Source organism: Argiope bruennichi, chromosome 7 (genome assembly GCF_947563725.1).
Source record: "Argiope bruennichi chromosome 7, qqArgBrue1.1, whole genome shotgun sequence".
NCBI lineage: Eukaryota > Metazoa > Arthropoda > Arachnida > Araneae > Araneidae > Argiope > Argiope bruennichi.
Window position 1 is genome coordinate 50,012,720 of NC_079157.1, and position 13,841 is coordinate 50,026,560.

The window sequence follows — 13,841 nt, forward strand, 5'->3', positions numbered from 1 at the left end:
CTATTGCCTATTTTGAATTTTCTAAATTACAAAATTAACTGAAACGATAGAGTTCAGAAAACTTTACAAATAGAAAGCAAAGTTAAAAATAGTACTACCCATGGATTTTTAATCTTTCAGAGCAAGATTTATGTCACATACTTTTATTTAGATAAATATACAAGAAATAATAGCAATAGCATACAATCGGAGTGGAAGGAAGAAGGGTAAAGTTTATTAGACTCTCCAGATGAATATCTTACAGAGTGAAATAGAGATATAATATTAATAATGTACATTCACTTTTTAAGACCTTTCGATGAGTGAAGGAAGAAAAAAATGTTTCCTACATATCATTTATACTTCCTAAGTTGCTAATGATCAAGCCCAAATTAAGCCCTCTAGTGGCCCATAAGCAATAAATATCTCTGGGGCCACTTTTTTCTCCTGTTCAATTTCCTGAACCCAAATATTTCTCTTATTTTAATTTTAATCGCTATATAAGCAGGTCATAAATTTTGACAATCTATTTTCATGTTACTGTCAAGACAATTGATTTTAAAATTTAAAAGTCATTTTTTAACAAATAATTTTAAAAATTGACTAATTTTTTTAAATGATCTAAATACTACTAAATTGTAAACCTGAAAAATCTTTAAATTATAAATTAAACATAGTTATTTCAATCGCAAAACAGTTCACTATAAAAATTGCAAAACTGAAAAAAGAAGAAGAGGCCGAACTCTACAGGGAACTTGAGAGCAGCAGGGCTCACAGATAGTAGCCTATTTATTAAACTGACCCTGCTGATGACAAACGGAGGCACCAAAATCAAATTATGTCTTTCGGTGTCCCTAATTCCTCCTACATCAGTATCTAAAGACGATCATTCAAATCATGGATTCAGATGTTCATACACTAAAGTCGTAAGAAAAAAATATACTTTTTTTTAATTTAAGACAAAAATTTTGGACAATGAGGAAATGTTACGTTTATGCAAAAATAATTGCAGTTTTCTCAAACATACAAATTGGCCACATAATTAAAATGATTTTTCTGAATCATATGATTCATTCCATTTAATGCTAACAATTTGATACTTTATATATAGTTTTTGATATAGATTGTGCATAATTTTATTGAAAGTTGTTTATATGGTGTAGATTTTAACACAAAATGGAAAAAAGAATTTTCACCAAGTTTTAGATTTTTTTTTTTAACAAAAGAGAAAGAAAAATATTAGTCATCACAATAAGATCAGTGGATTGAATGGTATTAAGGGATTAAAAGTTATCAAAATTATTTAATCAAACTTCCCTATACTAGTTTCTACTTAAAAAACTGACGAATATCAATTTTATAATGTGAATTCTTTTCAATCTTTTTAATTAACATAAAAATGCTGCAGACTTGAATAAGATTTTTTTTTTAAAAAAAGATATAAGTTTGGAATTACAAAATTAGATTTATGACTTTTGAAAGAAAAAGCAAATTAAATTCACATTATTCAAAAAGTTCATTCATCAAAAATTCACACTACCAGAAATGCAAACAAGGTTCTCTAAATAGGTCTCATTCCTTTTATAAACATAAATTTGCAATAATTCATATTAGCTAGCAAAATTTTCTCTAGGGACAATGCAATAACTTCACGTATTCCAATTTAAAAAACAAAATAAATAAATATTGGATGTTCATTTTTTTTAACTAAAATAATTACACAGCCGCAAACACTTATTCAAGTTTATTAAAAGAAGGAATAAATAAAGTAATAAGTATACAAGGAAAACAAAAAAACTGGCATAACTTGTAGTAGTACAGCCATCTATACAAAGTAAAGAATGCAATTTTCTTTATATTTATAAATATGATCATTTTATAACTACTTGACTAAGGTAAGTTGTATAAGATTCACAAAAATATAAGTAAATAGAAAAAAAAATGCATGTAGTCTTCACCACATTAAGGCAAAACATACTAAGGCGAGCAAATTTTGACCATGCAATACAGTCAACAAATTCAATATATTTCAAGTACTACAATTCTTTATCATACAGTCAAGAGTAATAAATAAGTTTTTAGAATAAATTTCATAAATATATCAGTACAATGCATAAATATTTTATAAATAAGATTAAATATTATCTTATTAGCTCGGGTTGGAGACGTAGGACAATACCAGACGATGTTTCAACACTAGAAGAAAAAAATTAATATAATAATTATAAAAAGTTGAAACTTTATAATAAATTTAATAACTTAAAAAATTAGATTTTATTATTAACAGCAGAAGAAAAAAACATAAAATCATTAATGGCCAGAGTCCTCATTTAAATTTGCACTTCTATGATTAAACTAATCACATTGCATTATTCCTTTATTTTGCTTAACCCTATAAAGGGCCATATTTTTTTAGTCATATTACGTTAAAATATTTTTAGGCTTAAAATTAGAATAAGAAAAGGGATTCATTTAGCTTATTAAATAATTTTAATTTGATTAATTAATTTGGTTAATTAATAATTAAGTAAATCAAGACATTATTTTGTCTGAGATATAGAATTGAAGCATCTAAGTTTGACTTACTAAAAAAATTTATCAGAACTTATGCCAACCTACATAATTTCATACAAAGATTGATAAATTTGGTGGGAAGCATACTTCCCACGACCCTAGAAAGGATTAAACAAGTCAATATATATTATGAAATTCCTAACTAGGTTTTAACTGGAATATACCATTCATTAGGTAATACATTTTCCCAGCAGCTATCTTATAATTTAAATAGATAACAAAAAACTTACATTCATTTCAATTTATAGCCATAATATACATTATGGACAATTAACATGCTATCTAATTGCTATTTTCATAGAAACCCATAAGTTTCAAATAGAATTTTAACATAAATTTGATAACATGGCATACAGTTTTTGCAGCTCTTGAAATACAATACTCTCTCTAGAGCAGCTTCTCTATCTCTCTGGTATTTCATTATGAGAAATAATTTGAAATCAGAAAGAAGTCCTTTTGAGATTTTTATTTAGCTTTTTCCCTTTTGACTTCTGTTTAAAGTAACATAAGCAAATTCACAGTAAACTTCTATCTTTTGATATATTAATATCTTTTAACACAACTCTATAAAATGGCATTTAAAAACAATTTTTTACTGTTTTTTTTTTAATTTTCTTTACAGAAAAACTTTTCCTCTATTTAATTTTATTTCAAGGTTATCTGAAAATGAATTCTTTAAGTATAACTTGAAAGAAATTTACTGCAATGTATCCTTTAAATTAACAGATTAATAAAAAGAATGGAATTTACAGGGTGGTTACAAATTTTCCAAATGAACAAAAGTAAACTCTAAATAGCATCCTAAATCCATTAATTCTGAATTTCTCTTTTGAATGTAAATGTTCTTTAAAAATTCAAAAAGTTTAAATCTTCCCACATAAATAGAAAAAGTTTTCACAAGCAGAAAAATAATACACAAAATGGAGCCTTTTTATTGTCAGAAAGTTAAAAATAATTTTTCAAAAGATTAGTCAACCAAGTTTTAAAAAATTTAAGATCCAAATGTAAAAATTCTATCACACTGTTGAAAACTACAGCAAAGTATAATATTATAAAGGAATTAAAAATAGATGCAATCAATATGACAAACAATGTACTTTACAATTTATCACACATTATAAATGTTATGAGGTTCTATGAATTAATGAATCCAATTTAGATTTATCATAAAATTAAAAATAGATATTTATCCACCCACGGTTCCACGATTTAAAAAAGTAAAATTGTGGTAAAAGGAAACATCAGACGAGAATACAAAAACTATTATGAAATTTGCAAAACTGAATACACATGCTAAATTTAAGAAGGAAAAAAATCTTTTCAATACATATTAATGAGTAAAAGCAAACTTGAGAACTGTCTTTTGATTTTTAGGAAGGTTATATAGACTAAAAACGATACTTTTATAGTACAAAGTTGAATATAATTATAGTCAAGTAATTTGTAATATATAAATAATATGAAAAACAAATTTAGAAGTTTAATACTTCAAAAATGAAAGTCAAACTAATTTTTTAAAAATAAAATCAGTGAAGAATTCTCCTTCCTACAGTAGTACTAAAACATGTACAGAATAATCAATTCAGTTAGCAAAAGAAATAAATAACAAAAATACCGAAGATTTAATATGATGTTTCTAAATAATATTTTATTTCATTATTTTTCAGTTGTTTTGAAAGATACATGGAGTATGTCTTAGATTGGTTTTGTCTGTGTGAGCATGAAAAAACAAAAACTTATTCTTAGTACAATTAAAATAAATATGTAAAATACAAATGTGTCAACGAAAGATTTAAATTTTAAGGATTAGTCAAGGAAACAAAAACAATATATCAACTTACGGTGTAACAGCATCAGATCCTATTATGTCATAAATATGATATAAAACTCCTAGCAAAGCTTTTTTTGGCAGCTTCCTTTGTTCTAATTCATTCTGTAAAATTTCTTTGTACTTTGTTCGCCTAACATGTTGCAATATGGCTCTGCGCCCATACAAAAAGGTTTTCATGAACTCTCCGACCCTTGGAATAGACAGCCAATAGCAGCCTACATCTCGACAGGTTAGCACACCTTGTTGAATTAATTCACTGGAAGTAGAAAGGGAAAAAATTCATGTAAATTTTGAAATTGACATAAACAAGTAATGATAAAAATAGTATTGAAATTTAATTCCTTCTTCAGAAAGATTAGTATTTTAAATAATTAGATTTTTTTTTAGCAGTGGTTAAATGTAAGTATATCAGAACAATACTGAATAATGTGATTTAACTAAATATTGATAACTAAAATACTGTTTAAAAAATTCCTCAGAGCAAACTGGAAAACAAAGGCAGTTTCCTTTTTATCTAAGTTATTGTTTTCAAATACTTTTCAATTTTAGACAAAAACAATGAAATATTAAATTTTTGAGCAATTATAGATAATTCATTGCTATCACACAATTCAGTATTTATTGCAAAATAAATGATAATTAGGTAACATATATTATAAAAATAATATACAAATACAGGTAAAGGCTTTGAAGTTCTTAAGCAAATCCAAATGTCTGTATCAGCTAGCAAAAACTAAAAATTTATCTTTTAAACATATTTGAAGGAATTTAACTGTCAATTTTCTTTAAATTAAATACAGATACCATTTTTTGATAGAAAATACAAATTTACCTTTTGAGTATTTAAATGTAGGAGAAAATTACCTACTTTTCTTAATTAATATTGAAATTAAAGATCTTATCTCTTTCAGTTCTAAATACTTTAATTATAATTTAATGGAGCAAAAGGTTTTCGTAAAAATATATTTTGATATTTGTGTATTAAATGCTGAAAATAGGCAATAAACTAACATGAAATCTTTGGCAATTAATCGCTATTATGCATTTAATACAATTATCCATACTTGAATAAAAGTTATAAAAGTTGTCTCTTTCAATATTATGTATTAGTAATATAGCAGACCTCAAAGCAAAGGACCTCTAAATTAACAAACGCTCTGAAATAATAAATGCATCTAAATAACAAAACTTATATTTATTGCATAAAATATGCAGAATTTTAAAATACATTATCTTTTAAAATTTTTAATGTATAATGCAAAATGTAATTCAAAATTTGAGCATCCAACTCTTTTACATTTCAAACTATTAAATTAGTCAATCACTATAATAGTGAATTTCATGGTAAGTATTTTCTTTGAACAGCAAAACATAAATTAAATCTTTACAATAGTATTTAATCATATTTAAAAAAGAAGTCTATTTCATTTGGAGCAAATACCAAACAAATTTCAAAGGAATCCCTAATGGTAAATGAGATCCTGTAATCAGCAAATACATTAATGAATTTTTGCTTTTATGTATATTGTCACAAAAGAATAGAATTTTAGAAAATAATTTGGCTTATTTTAAAAGTAGAAATGGCCATAGAAGTGAAGCAAATACATGGTAGTGTACGAAGCCAAGCTGTAATTTTTTTAACAAATATATTCAAAAGAGCTAAAAACGTAACTTCTGAAAATTTTTTAACATATTTTTTACATAATGTTGTTATATCTATTTTCAGCCATTAAATCCACTTTATTTTTATTTTTTTTTATTCTAGCTTTAAAATCTTGACAAGCTTTAATTATTTAAACAATTTCAAACAACAAAAATTTCAAACAAGGTTTTTTTTTTCTTCCCAAAATTGGCAACATAAAATTTTGATCTAAGAAGAATTCAAAATTAGGGCTTGAAAATCACTTTTTATCCCCTAACTTCTAAGCAACTGCAGCTATAAAAAAACCTTCTAATAAGAAAGTTGCGTGTCTTAATGAGGTGCTAATTAAATGTAGTTTTTGCAATATTAAGAAAGTTAAAATGTAAATTCAACCCTCCATTCTTTTTGAACCAAATGGCCCATTTACGAACTCATCTGAGGCTTTTACAATTCTTGCAACAGATTCCCAGCTGGTTAAAATCCAAATAAGATTACTCAACAAGATAACATGGGCAAATTGTTACACAAACACATATATACAAACTTTTGAACAAAGAATGATTTTGGTTTTAGGTATTCTGATCTGTGAAGATCTGTGGTTATGTCTTGGGAAACACTTTAACAAGTAATCTTGCTATAAAAAATCTACTAAACAAATCTTTATGCCACAATTATAATTAAAATACTGGTGGGTTATCAATAAAATACTTTAAAAAACGTTAACATATATATTTATTTTAGAAAAAACTTTAAAATGTATAGATAATGTTGGGAACAAGGTGATAGGAGAAAAGTTATTTCCCCATTAAAGATCTCAAAATAAATAAATTAAATTTCTTTGTTTTAGTTATGAAATATATATTTTCAACTTTCATTCAATATTTAAGACTTGAATGTTCCCACAAAATTTTATATATATATATATATATATTTACATCAGAAGAATGGTTATCTTAAAAATGCAATACATATCTGCATGTAAATTTAATTTTAAAAAAAATTAATTATGCAATAATAAGGATATTTAAATAACTTGATAAATTTTTAAAACAGATACATTATAAGGCACAGCTATGTTTCTCTCGTCATTTAAAATTGTCAGAAGTATGTGAAATACAAGTAATCTCTTTTGTAAAGTTTAAAGAATTAATTTCATAATAGTCTTGGTTCCTTTTTAATTATATATATATATATATATATATATATATATATATATATATATATATATATATTATTCTGTAAACTGCATTTAATCATTAAAAGTTTTTTCACTTTTTTCAACAAATTCTAGTGGATAAAATAAAATTTGATTCCTTTCATAAAAATGCAAAAACTTCCAAAACTAAGAAAATTCATCTTTTTACACTAGAAAGAGGAGATATATGAAAAAAATAAGATTTATTCTTACATTATATCGTCTTCATGAAGACCAAATTCTTGCTTTAAAACTGAGTTACTATAACTTATGTCAGGACACACAGCTAATACATTTCTAAGAAAGTTATCTACATAAAAAAATATATACACAGCATTAATAAGTTTGTTGATTTTATAACATTGGTAAAAAAAAATTGAAAAACAATTAAGGAATAATAATATGCAAAAATAACAATAACAAATTTAAAACATTTTACAATAAAAAAAAATAACAATTTCTGCTTACTTTTAAAAATATTAATTAAAATAGCTGATACAAAGAAATATAAAAGGAACAATCCTAAAGTCATATGCAAAAATTGAATCTTTTGATACTAAAGAAAAATATAAAATGCTGTCTGTTAAGCACGATATTTTAGAAATATTTATTATTAAAAAAAAGATGTCATATCATAACATGTATATTTCTCTGTTTTCAATAATCTTTTTAAACAAAAAATTCTACATAAAGAAACAATGTGTACACACACACATATACATATTATATATATATATACATATTATATATATATATACATATTATATATATATATATATATATATATATATATATATATATAAACACATATTTATCTTCTTTAAAAATTTTGGTGAACATGTTTTTTTAAGTTAATTTCGTAGCTTTTCATTAAACTATCAAATTGTAAACTAAATTTATTTAAAAATCTGATATAGAAGAAAAAAAATGTTTTACATTAATATTCTATAAAACAAATATATTTAAGAACAAAAGCATTCCAATTAAAAAATCAGTAAATTTTTTTAATGATATTTTTTTTACAAATAGATATAATAACCAAATTTCCAATTAATTTTAGTAAGTAAATTATAATAAATTTTCAAAAAACAACTAAACATTGTTTTACTTTTTCCCACAAGCATATTAAGAAATAATTGTGTAAAGATAAAATAAAAGCATCATGATATAATAATTAGTAATTTAAAACAGAGAGGGTTTTTTTCTATGCAATATAAGTATAAAAGAATATGATAAGTATAAAACTATTTGTTACCTACTGTACTAACAAATAAAATTTACTTGAAAATGCTAAACAATCTGATCTATATCCTTAAGAATCTACATATCCTATCTACTTTCAGTATAGTTTGTCATATGCACAGTATTTTAGTCAAATGATTATACATTTTGCAGTTAATAACAATTTTGAATCAAAATAATTTTAGAAATAGACAGAAGGTAAAAGCTATTTTATATACAAACATGATATAAAATAATAATAAAACAGTAAAATAAGAATATTGTATAAAGAGTAAGTATAAATATTGTACAGATATAAAATTTAATACAGATTATCTGTAATTCAAATTCCCAAACCAGTTGTGCAGATAGCAAGGAATAAAGAAATCATTTGTATATTTTAAGCAAAAATTTAGTTACTGATCATTATTTGGAAAATCATTGTCTAATCTTTTAGGATTTAATTAAGAATTGTAAGGAAGTATCTATTTTACCTCTCCAACTTAATATTACACTCATTATAAATTGTATAAACTTCAACCCAGGTTAAATTTAAACAAAGAGAAATCATTTATAGTAATAAAAGAATTCCATTAATATATTTCATATTAATATATAAAACCAAACAAAGGTAAGCGATACAATAAAACAAATTTATATGAAGATTAAAATCTATATCATTAAATAAGAAAAAAACAAATTTGTTTTTACTAAAATTACAAAAATTTTTTTTTAATTTGTTGCTTTTATATATTACAAAATGTTCCTTTCTTTAATTTGTATCACTACATAATTAGCATAATATAGGTGCAATAATAATTTTTATAATAGATAAAAGGGTGCAATAATTTATGAATATTAATAACTCTAAGATTAATTTCTCTTTATCTTCCCATTTGAGTATGAGGATTACTTAAATAAAGATAACATATTAATCCTCAGAAAAAAAAATTACCAGAAATAGTTATTTTCTGATAGAAATATTTTAATGAAATGCAAATTCAAAAAGAAATTGCTTAAAAATGAAAGGAAGTTGATGAATGTTTCTAAAAGCATGTGAAAACAATTATCTCTCCCCCCCCTCAAAAAAAATCAAGAAAATTTTTTGTTTATCCCATTTCTTAAACTGAAAGATTTTATATTTTACAACTTGAATTAATCTGAGATAAAGTCTGGAAATTATAAAATATGCAGAAGCATAAAATTTCCATATTATTTTAATAAAGTACAATATTTATTAAAATTAAAACATACCAACTTTGAGACTATTCCGACAGACTCTATCTACATAATCTTTGTAGTCTTTAGAATATACTACACCTATCTGATCATCTTTTTCACCGAGTTTAAATAACCTTACTTCACCTTTCTTCCTTAATTCATTCTGAAACAAACCATAATACATAAAAAGGAATTATTTAAAGATATATATAAAAAGGAATTATTCAAAGATATATATATAAAAAGAAATTATTCAAAGATATATAAAAAGGAATTATTCAGATATAAATAAAGAAATATACAATATATGTAAAAAAATTTTGAACATTAGGTAATAGATATAATAACATAAAATATTGGATGTTACCAAATTATTATTTTTTTTATACATAAAAGTTGATGTAAGCATAACTTTTCTGTTAATAATAGATGACTGCTGTTCATTATATACAGCAGCCGATGAGAAAATATTTCCGATTCAAATCGAACAGCAATAAACAAAGATTCTATAATGATGAAGTGAATACAATCTTAAAAAATATGATTAAATAAGAAGAAAATTATTATTATTTTAGAGAATAAAAAATGTTTTTGGAAGATAGAGAGGTGTGGGCTGAAGATTGAATACAAGTAAACTATGTGCAAAAAATTAATGCTTAATATCAGAACAAGCATATTTTTAAAGGAGTAATTTAAAGCTTTATTTCAAAAAGTGACACATATTGCGAGTTTATTTGAAATACATTTTTTTAAAAGTTCCGTTCATGATTCTGACAAAGTTAGTAATGAACTACAAATCCCAAGTTCATTCCTAATTATTTACACTAGTCAAACTAAATCAAATAACTAGACATGTAATTAAGGCCAGATTTAATTAAGGCTAAATAAGCCAGGTTAAGGCCAGGTAATTAAGGCCAAGTAATTAAGGAAGATTCATTCGTTCCAAGAAACAAGATATTTTGATTAAATTTCTCATTTGAAAAAGTATTAAATTTCTAACCTTAGAAAATACTGACAAATTCAAAAAATGTAACATTTTAACAGTAAGCTGATCATTCAAGGCAAATATGGTGAATAATTGTAAACTTGCATTCAATCCCTTATATGTCCTAACATATCATTGTGTTTTACATACTTGAAAGAGAGAGGAGAAGAACTTACCAATTCCTTATCTACATCAGTTCGACATTTTATAAATGCATATATTTGATGCCTCATAACAATTGCAGGAAGTCTATTGGTGAACTTTTCCGTTGGAAATATTGATGCAATGTGTGCTAATGCACTCTTTGTATCAGTTGGCACAGGTTCTAAAAAAGTTAAATTATATATAATCTTTAGTACAAAATATACTCTTTGAATGCAAATTTATTTAAGTTCTTAAAACATATCAAAATAAACTAGTGGCAATAATTAAAAGAATAATCATAAAAGACTAATTCAAATTCAGAAGAATTTGGAAGGATAGTTAGATATTCAATAACACCATAATTCTGATGCTATTCAATATCTAATAATGAAACATATATATTGAAAGAAACATTTCATTATATAATCCTAAGTGGTTCTACACCTTTCTCCATGGAAGGAAGAAATTCACTTCTTCAAGAGGAAGTCAAAAAGATAAATGCCGTCTGATCAATGCTCAAAGCATAATACTTATCAGATCCCTCTCCTATATACTCCTGGTATAGATTTATTAATTACAAATTACAATACAATGAATTTTTTCGAAAATTCATTAAAACTCAATCCTTTGCATTTTCAATAACATACTGTTTGCCAACGGATTCTAAAACCCTCCGCGTTTTTGTGCATGCATTAGGATGGGTTTAATTCATCGAAATAGGAAAGATGAAAGGAGAAGATGTTTACATTTAACAATAAAGTAAACTCAGATTACTTGTGGATTGAATTAAAATAAAATAATACAGTCAAAAATAACAAGATACTCACATACACATGGGGAAAAAACCTGAATGAAAAAGTATCTGATAGGGTGGAAAGAATTCCGGAAATGCTCTTAGCGAGACAGAATTATTAAAAAGTTTTTGTCTCAGAATACTGAAACGAACAGTAAGAAAATTTTTGAGGCTCAATATTTACCATCAATACCAAGTTGCACAAGCGGCAATCAATACAAAATAAAATTCTGCACAAAATTGCTCACAAGTGAAGAGAGAAAATAGAAGCAGTAATCGCCTATACTTCTTTCAAATAAAAAAGAGACAGCATTTTTTTAGTGAAATTCCTTTATCATAGATATTTTCTTGAACAGAATATTATTTCAATTTTAGTGGGACAGATACAAATCAGTACGAATAATCTTTAAAAAAAAGCTGAAAATAGTATTAAAAAAAGAAAAAGAATTTATTGAATCTATTATTGAACAAGTGTAAATAAAAAATCTTCCTCCAAGTTTTAGTACACATATGCATTAAATATTCATCTTCTTCAGTTCCAAATAAACATTTTGTTCTCATACCACATATGATAGATCCTCCCATTCTCAAATATTACTGCGGTAATCGTGAAAATAATGAAAAACTTCATCTACAAGACATGCAAGCATTTCAAGTGTGTAATTTTAAATATTGACAAAAGTGCATCAATAAATTTTACAACTAAAGAATATTATTTAAGAAAAATACTCAAAATGTTCATTTTTATAATAACAAAGATAAATTTTTCTTCCCTTTTAAAATTTTTGTTTCTTCCACTAATTGTATTTAAATGCCATTTACTATATCCAGTCATTTTCACTAATCAAAACGGAAAATTCTGAGTTTTTACAAACACTTGTTATAAACTTTTTCTTTTTGCTTAATTAGCCAAAAATTAATTTACAAAATAAATTGAAATACTAAAAGTATATTAAGAAAGTTCACTGACTTTTTTCTCCCCTTGTAAACATAATTAAGAAAAAAACCACAAGTCAAGTAAAACACAAGTAAATAATTAAGTCAACAAGCACAATGCTTAACATTTCCTTCATCTAACTAAAACAATATTATCTGATATTTTGTTAGTAAAACCTATAAAATAAGAGTTTCATATTCTATTTAAAAATTAAATTGAATGCTCACATTATACCATTTGAGCCAAATAATTTGAATAATTAAGGTTTGGTATTTTCAAATTAACAAAAATGTTTTTCACAAAAGAAATAAAATTGAATGTATTCAATTATAACTCCAAGAAAGATACAATCCTAGCTTTAAAAATATAATAACCTTTACAGAATTAAAAAAAAAATTAAAAATATAATAACTTATCCAGAATAAAAGAAAAATATTAAAAATTAGTAGTGAAATAAATTATTAAAAATGTAGAGAAAAATTAAACCTTGATACAAGTGGTGAACGAATGCAAATATATATATATATATATTAATAAAAATATCTGAGAAAGCAATGATTGCTAAATAAATCACAAGAAAATTAAAAATAATTTACGAATTTGAAATTACTTTTTATCGCTTTTTTAAAATAAAAATCTCGCGTAAATAAATTGCAAAAACTTTGCAAAATTTATAATAAAACTTTGCAAAATTTCGAGCAAATAAATTATAAAACTTTGCAAAATTTCAATTTGTGCATGTTAATTAAAAAAAATATTCTTAATAATTACCATCACTTGTTCCATTTTCTCCATAATTAAGTCTTCTGCGTTTATTATCACATATATCACTCATCAAGGTTCTTTTTCGCATCATTTTTTTTCCTAAAGGAAAAATTATTTAATAATCATAAAAAATAAAAAATTTAAATATATACAATATTGCGAAAACACAATAAATATGAAGATTGAAAATAGGACAATGTAAAATTAGAATATTTAGGTGACATCTTGACACGTAACATTTTTTTAAAAAAATTATTTATTTCTTAGAAATCACTTACATGAATTATTCGAAATTAATGTAAAATTTTCAATGAATATATTGAAGTTATTAGTTTACTAATTTTAAATCATAAGAAAAAATTAAATAAATTAAAGATGAACATTGTTAGTGTTTTTAGAGTGCTCTAACCATGCTATTATTACAAAACAAAACTTTCGTATTACAGAACAAATTTCGTAGAATTTACCTATTTGTTGTAGAAAATGTAAATTGTAAATTTGATCTATTGCCAAACAGGAAGTAGCTAAAGGGTGGATTTAGGTTTCCACGGTGG

The 13,841-nt window shown here is 24.3% G+C and overlaps 1 protein-coding gene across 2 annotated transcripts; it reads right to left on the minus strand.

Moving 5' to 3' along the window:
* Positions 1–1,751: 1,751 nt before the first annotated feature.
* Positions 1,752–13,836, minus strand: LOC129975934 (serine/threonine-protein kinase 19-like). Of its 2 annotated transcripts, none has more exons than XM_056089231.1 (7): positions 13,755–13,836; positions 13,294–13,386; positions 10,825–10,973; positions 9,697–9,826; positions 7,435–7,531; positions 4,395–4,640; positions 1,752–2,175 (listed from the first exon to the last, which is right to left on the minus strand). In XM_056089231.1, the coding sequence occupies exons 2-7, from the start codon at positions 13,376–13,378 to the stop codon at positions 2,121–2,123; spliced, it is 762 nt and encodes a 253-aa protein (XP_055945206.1). In that variant the 5' UTR covers positions 13,379–13,386; positions 13,755–13,836; the 3' UTR covers positions 1,752–2,120. The 2 variants fall into 2 exon arrangements, with proteins under 2 accessions (XP_055945206.1, XP_055945204.1); XM_056089229.1 differs by lacking the exon at positions 13,755–13,836 and adding an exon at positions 13,566–13,732.
* Positions 13,837–13,841: the final 5 nt, after the last annotated feature.

Excerpts from the sequence above, each read along its gene's own strand:
- LOC129975934 (XM_056089231.1), bottom strand. The coding sequence starts at position 13,378 with ATGATGCGAAAAAGAACCTTGATGAGTGATATATGTGATAATAAACGC. Across the intron at positions 10,974-13,293 it reads AGAAAATGGAACAAGTGATG|AACCTGTGCCAACTGATACA; the intron begins GTAATTATTAAG and ends TAACTTTTTTAG. Across the intron at positions 7,532-9,696 it reads TCGGAATAGTCTCAAAGTTG|ATAACTTTCTTAGAAATGTA; the intron begins GTATGTTTTAAT and ends TTTTTTATGTAG.